Source organism: Idiotropiscis lumnitzeri, chromosome 13 (genome assembly GCF_059441095.1).
Source record: "Idiotropiscis lumnitzeri isolate Australia: NSW breed Sydney's pygmy pipehorse chromosome 13, RoL_Ilum_1.0, whole genome shotgun sequence".
In the NCBI taxonomy this organism is placed as follows: domain Eukaryota; kingdom Metazoa; phylum Chordata; class Actinopteri; order Syngnathiformes; family Syngnathidae; genus Idiotropiscis; species Idiotropiscis lumnitzeri.
Genome location: NC_142403.1, coordinates 21,249,298 through 21,258,998, shown reverse-complemented (window position 1 = coordinate 21,258,998; position 9,701 = coordinate 21,249,298). Strand labels below are relative to the sequence as shown.

The 9,701-nt window shown below is 48.6% G+C and overlaps 1 protein-coding gene across 3 annotated transcripts; it reads right to left on the bottom strand.

Moving 5' to 3' along the window:
- Positions 1–3,080: 3,080 nt before the first annotated feature.
- On the bottom strand, positions 3,081–9,598 carry cyldl (cylindromatosis (turban tumor syndrome), like). 3 transcript variants are annotated; one of them, XM_088313394.1, is made up of 15 exons: positions 9,244–9,598; positions 7,359–7,807; positions 6,944–7,222; positions 6,344–6,419; positions 6,107–6,270; positions 5,866–6,025; positions 5,097–5,238; positions 4,702–4,812; positions 4,541–4,632; positions 4,425–4,488; positions 4,208–4,340; positions 3,812–3,920; positions 3,624–3,742; positions 3,332–3,524; positions 3,081–3,269 (listed from the first exon to the last, which is right to left on the bottom strand). In XM_088313394.1, exons 2-15 carry the CDS (start codon positions 7,779–7,781, stop codon positions 3,085–3,087), a joined length of 2,250 nt encoding a protein of 749 aa, XP_088169520.1. In that variant the 5' UTR covers positions 7,782–7,807; positions 9,244–9,598; the 3' UTR covers positions 3,081–3,084. The 3 variants fall into 3 exon arrangements, with proteins under 3 accessions (XP_088169520.1, XP_088169519.1, XP_088169518.1); XM_088313393.1 differs by having other exon boundaries at positions 3,332–3,742; XM_088313392.1 differs by having other exon boundaries at positions 3,332–3,742; positions 4,541–4,812.
- Between the last annotated feature and the right edge of the window lie 103 nt (positions 9,599–9,701).

Genomic DNA, 9,701 nt, shown 5'->3' with positions numbered 1-9,701 from the left:
TTGATTTCATCCAAATTCAAGTTACAATTTGAGAAAGTGAGCAAGGCGCAGTTCGTGTTTGTGCACAAAACGGGACGCCGACTGTTTGCGGCTGCGAGTCCACAAACATTTTGCAGAGACGCAAGTGGAGGAGTCGTGCAGTGTTTGCTGTTTTTTTTCCCTTTGTTACGATGCGTGCTTGTGTGTTGTGCACGCGCCACTTTCACAGTGATTGGTGGCGTCACGGGGGGGGCGTGGTCTTTTCTTATAAGGAGGTTCACACACCTGAGGGTCATGATTGCTTTTATGTTAACGTATGTTTGCTTTCAACCTCCCGCCACTTGGGGGCAGTGTGGTGTCCATTGGCCACAGGGCTATTTAATCAATGGGCTAACAAGACCCAGGTGGTTACTATTGGGGAAGCAAAAAAGTTTTAGAGCGTGACGGTGACAAGGTGGGAAGAATGGCGTGAGCTGACTTGACGGACAATTGGACGACTTTACTTTGGAAAAAGCGGAACGGACACGCGTCGAAACAACCCAGGCCAGTAGCAACCATAGTGACCCGTTTGATAGGCAAAGGGGTCACTACAATTGCTTTTGTTTGGATCATGCGGTGGAGAAGAAACCTTTTGCTGATCATCAAATTCTGCGTAAAGAACATCGTCGAAAGCAACGGTGAGCGCACATGTGGAATGGACTTGGGGGTGAAACAAACGTCCAACGTCGGCCAACTCGTGCTGCGGAGAGAGAGCTGATCGGTCCAAGAGAGCGACCTTGAATGGCAACTGAAGTAAGCGGCTGACATTTTCCTCCGCGATGGATGCGCCTCGAGATGGCGATGATGCAATAGTTGGGCTGCGTGCCATTAATGTTTCAACTGCTCTTGTCTCATTTTAGTTGGACAAAACAAAGCCGCTGCACTGCTCAATCATGATTTCTTTTCACAAATCAAAATTATTAGTCATGCAAGAAATAGGTGACCTTCCGTCATAATCTATATTTTCTTTTTTTTCCCCTCAACTCGTGGAAGACGGAACCAATAAGACAAGTTGTTAAGGACCAGAGAAGACAAAATTTCCATCGGTGCCAGTGGCGGGCGGTCAAGGCCTGCAAGGCCTTCTCTGCTGGCCGAACACAATTAAGAAATCCTGATCATATTCTTCACGTTGATGTCATCTTTTATTTTTAGGTCAGTGTTTTTATCCAATCAGAATTCAGCTCGCTCGTGTCGCCAGGCAGATTTCATGATAGGAGTAACGCGCACTACTCGTCCGAGGCCTTCGGTCGCAATCTCGCGGCATGAATGAACTTTTGCAGTCATTTGCGATAGCCAATCGGATCACGAGTTGGCGACGGTGACGCCTTCTCGCTGACCTTACGCCGAAGGTGATGAACGCGGCTTGCGATTGGATACTCACTCGTGAGGGGGCGGCGTTCTGCGGAATCAACACACCCGAAAGCGCCGTTTGGAAATGTCAAATAGAATTGAGCTTTTTTTAAACCCCAACGGCCGAAGGAGAGAATTGAATTGCAGTTCGACTTGCCAGGACATTTTCAAGAGAAGCTCGGTCGTCCAACACTCGCTCAGTGTCTTTCTGTATCTTATTTCTCCAGCCGTGGCGCCATGAGATCCAACTGCAGTTCAACACCACTGCAAAAGTGGTCAGAAATCCGATTGGCCGGCGCAAGCGATCGTCGTCGTCGTCGTCGTCGTGTCAAAGCGGGCCCGAGGTGGGCGTGAATGCCGGCGCGTCTGACGGCGTAATCGTCCGTTTCCAGAGCGCAACTCCTCCCAGGGAAGAAACGTCGCCGATTGGAAATGAGCCAAAGACAGAAAACGCCATCGCGTCGTCGCTGGAATGCGGCAGCTGAGCCGGAGCCAAGCGAGCGACGTTTGAGCGAGCCGCGCGACATCTGGAACGGCTGCAGGGCACACCCGAGAAAACCAAACTCACGACGACAATCGAGTTTCCAGAAGCGAGCGTCTCTCCAACGTTCGATTCTTGAGGGCGACGATCGGATTTGGTCCGGCTCGGTTCGAGAGCCTCGCGGATGAAATGACATTTTGCATCCGCGCGGACCGACTTGTCAGGCCGAAAATGTCGCGGTTCCTTGAAAGATCTCTCTCTCTCCTCAACCTCGATTTAAAAGCGCCAGTTGGATTTCATTTGAAGAACTTGAAGTCGCCAAGTCGGCAGCGGAAGGCCGCCGGGATTCAAATCGATTTGATTTGATTGATGCGAGCAATTTGCCGTCCGACTCAGGAAGACGTCACTCCCAGCTCATCAAGACGGACGGATGTTGGCTTTTTCCGGACGGCGCGTCGTCAAAGAACGAAGACGGATCCAAACGTGCTGAAATGCAACGCGGTCCCATCGATTGTTTGACTCCTCCCTGAACTCACAAAACAATAAATTGTACAAGAATAATTAGAATTCTGAGTTTTTTTTATTTAGGGGAATCGTGTCACATAATGAGAAATAATCCCATTGCAAAAGAAAAATAAGATGCAAAAAATGTCTGCCTAACGACCACAACATGCGTAAATTTATTTTAGAACAGAAGCCAAACTCGTCTTCGGGTCCGGAAATTGCGGCAAATTTTTGTAACCCAAGTGAGAGAATTCCGTTTCGCTGTCGGGATGTCGAGACGACGTTTTCTTGGAATGCGACTTTTGAGGCAAAAAGTTGAAAGGCCGTTTTTGGCCTCTTTCGTCAGTTGAGAGGTCGACCGTCCGGAGCTTTTCAAGTGCGGTCGCCTGATATCGGAACAAACTCGATTTGTTCCGCTGTCAGATCAGCTCAAGCGGCCGCCCGAGACCACGTTTGAATAATCATCGAGACTTTGGTTGCAACATTTACGGCAGTTTGACTGGTCCTGAACACATCGTGAATCATTCCAAACGGAATGGAAAGAAAAACCCCCAAAATATTTAAATGTTGCGGCCGAAACGTGCCGACTCGGCGACATTTTTTCTTCATCGGGCAATTTAGGTGAGATGATGAAATCTTTGTCCAAGTTGGCTCTCGTCTTTTTTGTTATCGACGACGTACGAAGCAAATTGAAACATTTCTGCAGTGTGTCCCCCCCCCGCCCCCCCCCTTCAGCGATAAAGGCACGTGTTGGTTCTCTGATACAAGTACATGTAGGCGTCACAGAAGAGGCGTTTAGCCACGCCTTTCATGTCGCGAGGAATCTGAGCGGCCAGCTCGGCCGGAGACATGTCCAGGTAGACGGCAACTTCGGGGCACGCTCGCACTTCGGGGATGTTGAAGCCGTCGCTGCCGCCTGCGTGAGCGCAGCACCGCATTGAGTGGACGCACGGCAACGAGAGCGCCGACATCGCTCACCTTGTCGGTCGGCCATGCTGTCGAAGAAGATCCAGTGGTGACGGTCGGGTCCGTATTTGATGAACGACACGTAGTGGCTGGTCTCGATGCAGAGGACGGCAAACAGGTCCACGGTGTCCGGCGCCGGCGCGTCACCTTCGGGAACGTGCAGAGCGCTCGTTTGATGGCCGCGTCGCCGGGGATGCGAATGAACCTGAAACGCGCGGAGCCGATTTGGATTTCCCGCTCGGGCGACGAGACGAGCCGTTCCGGAGGCCCAACGCGAACGGGAGGGAAAGTCGACGCTCCGAACCTGAAGCGAGCACATCTCGCAGAAGACTTTGCATCCCGTCCGGCTGAAAACGGGCTCCGCAAAACAGCGGCGGCACTCCTCGCGGGCCAGACGTCCGCAGAGGATGCACTGCCGAGGACCTGAAACACGCAAAAAAGCCCGTCGGTGGCCGAGACGGCGCGAGTCGGCGCCGTACGGAACGCGCTTACCTGCGGAGAGCAAATTGGTGACGTCTAAGTCCAGGGAGGGCACGATTTTGTCAAACATTTTGAATTTCTTGCCAAAGCGAGGCATCTGAAGAATGAGGCAGGACGGCGCCTGAAATCATCACGCGGAGAAGGTGAAGATAGAAAAAGTCATTTTCAAAAAGAAAACATTTTCATCATTTCATTTGAAAAAAAAATCTTTTGGCGGAGAAAAAAAAAAAAAAACCAAAGCGCCTGGTTATGGAAGGACGGTCGACAACTAAAAGTAAATATTCTTCAAAAGAATCTTTTGGGTTTGGCCCATCCTCCGTCGGAAGACTCGTCTTCGAAGCGGGCCTCGGTTTTGGTTCGACCGGGAGGACGTACGTTGGGATCAAAGCGGACAAACGCCCGTCTCACCTCGGCCAGTTTGAGTCGTGCGTCGTGAAAGGAATGTTCCAGCAACTGCTGCACCGTGGGAAGAACCAAGCCGTGGTTGTGCTCCAGGAAGATCTGATAACAATAACTCTCCTGCACTTTGCCGCCCGCCGACCTGAAGCGGACAGCCAACAACGGCACGTGTCAAAGGTCAAGTGCGCATGGCCAGCGACGCTGGCGGCCCGCGGCGGCCACGTACAGTTTGAGGAGAGGATCGAGCGCCAGAATGCGATGCATGACGACGGTGAGAAACTCCTCGGGATCTGCAAAAGAGCGGCTGGATGAGAGCAAAAGCGCACGCGCGTGGCGACTCACCTTTCTCGTCGGTGGTGAAGGAGGGCGAGTAGCCGTGTTTTTCCAGCTGCCGGCGGAGCTTCATGATATGTCGTCCTTGCACAAAGCCCTCGCTGAAAAAGCATTCAGAGAGAATTGACGGCGCCGAGGCTCCGGCTTCAAAGCGGCGCGCACGCACGCACCTTCGCAGAGGGTTGACGATATCGTTGAGCAGCGTTCTCTGAATCGGAGCGTCTTGCGGTTCGAGCGCTTTAAACAACATGGAGTCCAGCACGGATGAGCACGAAAACAAACTGCAAACCCAAAAGAACCAACCGGGTTACATTCAGAATAGCTGCAGGGAAAGCCGTCGCACTTTTTCAAATGCATGTCGGAACGCTTTGGCCTCAAATGGCTCCAATTGTTTTTGGAAACGACGCTGGTTTTGACACGTCGAGTTTGGACCGCGACCGGGCCGGAACCCCAACCAGCTTATATGGGAGGTCATTTTGAAGAATAAAAATGGCAGCGATCCATCAAGATTGAGATGCAAATGCAATGAAGACGAGCAGCCGACGGGTGCGTTTCTCCTCCTCACCTGAAGAGGGCAGCATCCATGTAGCAAGAGTTGCAGTGTCCCTGGATGCCTTTCATCCGTCCGATCAGAATGTGCTCCACTTGATCCCAGCCGATGGGAGCCACGGGATCCGTTTTTTCAAGACTCTCTTCTCTTTGTCCGCCTGAAGCAAAAGACATTTTCGGGGTGACTTTCAAGGTCGCCGGGTCCATTCAAACGTGCAAGTTCGGAGGCTTTCCACCTCGACACGTTTCGACTTCCGCGTCGACGTTCGACAATTTGTGCCGCTTTGGATGGAAAACGAATCCGAATTGTGTCCCGAGTCATGTTGTCAAAAAGGAATCGTTTCACATTTGCATCGAGTGTTTCTTTGCTCTCCGGCGCTTGGATGATGAGACTCGGGTCTGCGTTAGTCAATTGAAATTCAATTGCATACTTGATTTCATGTCTACAATTTCAGAAGCACGCATACTTCTTCATATCGAGGGTTGGTTGGATGACATTCCCAATTAGTTTTTGCTCGATACAACTTGGCTATCATCGCAAAGCGGCAGAATCCATCCAATCGCTTTTCTTTTTTTTTTTTGGTGTCAGTGGGCTCACTCAGGCACGCTTTTTTTGTTGCAGCATTTGTGATGTGATTGGAAATGTTTGGCTTGCAAACGGAATTTGCATGAAGCAAATTTTGCAGCCTTCGGGTGCACACGTGGCAAACCCGCAAAAAAACAAAAACGTGCACACGGAGAAACACGTCAAAGGTCCAACTTTGCCGGCTACGTCGGATGCCGACCTTCGACTTTGTGCTTCGGTGACACGTCGGGCTCACTGCAATTGAGAAATCGTGCATCGGGACGGCAACAGCTATACTTGACAAAGAGCGCTCTCCTGGGAGGACATTGGAAGAAAGAGACGTTTTTGAAGGTGCCGTCACTCACGCCGATGTCCTCCTCCTGCAAATGACAGCAAAAGTTTCCGTCCAAATCAGATTGCGTCAACTCGAGGTTCACACAAAGGCAAAAGGAAGACCTTACAAGCTCAAGTCCAGCCATGATTTCCGTCCGTCCGGGAAGGCTTCCGATCCAGCGGATTATTCCATACGAACTGCCTCGACCCAAAGAAACCTCCACCAGGGAGTTTACGCCCATGTCCGATTTGGGTTCCAATGCAGGTTTGTCAAGCGCGGTAAGATCGGACTCTAAGAAAAAAAAAAAAAAAGCGTGTTTGGGCGGAACGTCCCACAAGTAGGATTGAAACTGGCATGATCCTACTGGCAGGATATTCCCCAACAACAACAAACTGGAGTGGGACTTCAACTTCGCCAGTCTTCCCAGTGGCATCGATGTCCTGAAAAAGAACAAAGTGAAATTGGTCATCGCATTTGAATATCAGATTTTTATTTTTTGCTTCCAAAATGGAACCTTGGCCCTGGCGCAACTGCAAAGCACACTGGCGCCACCTGCTGTTCAAATGAAGCAAAGGCCAATGAGCCTCGACCCTACTGGTGAGGAAGAAATGCTTCTAAATTTAGGATTTTTGGGACACAACATGTGCGCGGGATCGAAATAAAAATGATTTCTCTCCAAAAAAAAATAAAAACAAGTTTGCAGCAGATGTGGCAATTGATTGCTTGTTACTGACAACTGCTATTTGAATCAAGTTCCAATGCCCGAAACCATTTTTTTTTTGCTTACAATATCAAACTTGCCTGTTTGAAAATGGGCGTGTTCCAACAGGAGAACTTTTTTTTTTTCATGTTTTTATTGCGCCAATTTCAGGCGAACCTCAACCGGTGGCGTTTAAAAAAAAAAAAGTCCATGTGTGTGTCAAGACCGGTTGCTTGCAAAAACATTTGAGAACTGATGACTTACGGTAGAGATCAACACAAAATGTTTGCCATCCTTCTCCTTGACGTTGAGCACCATTCCGTAGCAGCAGTAGTCTTCGATGAAGTACGTGACTCTGTCTCCCGGGACCGGTATTTGCGTTTCGGAACCGGAAGACGACTCGGCGTCAGCCGCTGACGACGACTCGGAATGACGTGGGCGAATTCTGGAAAAAGGAGCGAATATGCCGCAGTCTGGGTCACAAGTGAAGAGCGTGGCGTGTTCGTAGCGGCCGTCCGTATTGCCTTTGCCTTTGCCGTCGCCCTGCAGCAGCGAAAAACGGCACACTTGACATGTGCATGTGTTTGGAAATGTGAGATCAAGAAAAAAAAAAAAAGTTTCCCGGGAAATGAGACGGTGTGATTGCGTGTGGAAACGAGCCGTATCGCAAAAGTCCTACCTTCAGTTCAATTCCAAAGAACGTTTCCTCCAACGGCTCGTCGGCCGCCGCTTTTGACGGATTTCCAATGTAGCGGATGATGCCATTCAAGTTCTCTCCTCCTTCTTCCACAACGACTTCAGTCCCCTCACGAAATGTCAGCGCTCGATGGAGAACATCTTTTTCTCGGAACCATTTGAGCCGTTCAGAGTCGTCTGCGAGGGCCAGCAGCAGAGCGGCCTCAGTTGCACTCAGTTCTTCCAAACATCTCTTGGCGATCTCGTCGTACAACGTTGGATAGGAGCCCAGGACGAATACTTGCAGTTTAGTGTCAAAGCCCAAACTTTGTTGGTGGCCGTACATGTAACAGATGCAACCGGCGTTATAATGTCGAAGATCAGGTGTTTCCGTGACGATGAAGTACTGGATGCCAGTTGACGTCATGATCCTGAAGGAGGACGCTGGAGCCACTGGAAAGCCAAAAGAAGTCCATTAGCAAAAGCGAGAGTTGCAAAAAAGGGTTCTGTTCGGAGCGATGGTCGATTTTGTGTGGTGCTGGAGCAGAATGTTTGGGATGACGGGATGAATCGCGATCCGTCGGAAAAATCAACCGAAGCGTCTTTGTTCCCCAAACGGAGAGAACATTGCAGGGGTTGTGTGGAAACATTGAAGATTTCAATTCCGAATTCAGTCTAGGGCTGGGCGATAAACCGAAAATTTACCGTTGCCGAAATTTATTACAATGACCGTGCATTTATCGTTATCGAGGTAAAATTGCTCAATTTCTCGCGATATTGATTTGAGGTCATATCGCCCAGCCCTAATTCAGTCTTCTTCTAATCTAAGAAAATGTTCCGTGTGCTCTGCAATTTGTGTTCCTGGGTTGACGAGTGTTTTGTTCCCGACAATTCAAGTTGAAATGCCTCTTTAATGGGAACTTTTTCAAATTAGCTCCATTTTTGGGGGGTTTGGGGGGGGCAGCGCCGATAAATATTATTGGTTATTCCCAACAAAGACATGTTTCTGATTCATTTCAATGTCATATTTGATGTATAACCTGTATTTAATTTCAAGGCGACAAATTATTTTATTTGGATCAAATCAGTTGTGTTAGACTCTACTTTTGGAGAATTATGAACCTTAATGACGGGGATGTCGTGGCTCAGTGGTCGAGCGGTCATTCACATTGGGCCAAGTGTTCTTGAGCAAGAAATTGAGGGCCCAGTTCCTCCCGATCGGTGTGAAGGGCTTTGAGTGTCCGAATAAGTGGAAAAGCGCTAGACACGTGAACGATCATTTTCCATTTCCTCGATTTAACGGTGGTTGATGTAATAATACATGAACTGTGCATCATATACGAACTATGTGGTTGTGTATATTGCAATATTTGGTTTGATTGCGTCTTATTTTGCAAGACTTACCAGTCTAGAATGACTTCACATTATAACACCGTCATGCATATGAATATGCCAAAATGTACTGAAACCATTCGAAAAAGAACATAAATCGCTTCTCTTGGCAGCATCGTCTCAGTACAACCTTGCAAAATCTCAAACGTGTCAACAACGAGCACGCGTTTAAGGTTCACTTCAAATAAAGTAGCAGTCCAATATTTGGACGCACTTCCTCAAGCGGAACGATAAGAAAGGTTCGCTTATCCGACTGATGCTAAATCACTAATCACGGCATTGGTTTTTTTTACCACCCAACGAAAATGTGTTTCCAATGACAACGCAATCATAAAAATGATCTTTTCTGTGCTTTTGGCCCCAGCCAGAGAAATAAATTGGCTCGTACAACCTTCGATGTGCAGTTTGTTCGCTGTTAAATTGGAGGGACAGCAAATGGTCACTCACTCATTTCGATTAAATTGCGTCATTAAAACCAAATTAAAGTAGCAATATACCTTAACTCGTCCGAAAGAGTTTGCTGTTATTTTGTCACCATTCGATTGGTCTTGGACTCTTGATCGTCAGAAGAACTTCCCCCTTCGATTTTAATTCAGAAAGACGTCGTCTGTCATATTCATTCTTGTGAGAAAAGTGGCCAGTTTTCGGGCAACTTGTCAAATGCGTCTACAAGTTCGATTCTATATTCTGCGTTGGCAACTACTTGTTGTGACAGCGACATAAAAACTGCGTTACTTTCGCTTGAAAAGACGAAGGCCACATCTCATTTCTTTAAATGTTCCTCGGTGTCCTCACGCCTCTGTTGACCACAAAGCTCAGCAAGAAGACTGATACGGGGAGCACAAGAGAGGACTGACCTCAGTTGGAGAACTGAGACGAACGTCAATGGCTACGTCATTTTATGGAGACGGCAATTAAAGATGACGAAACGTCATTTACTAATGTGTAATGTGCA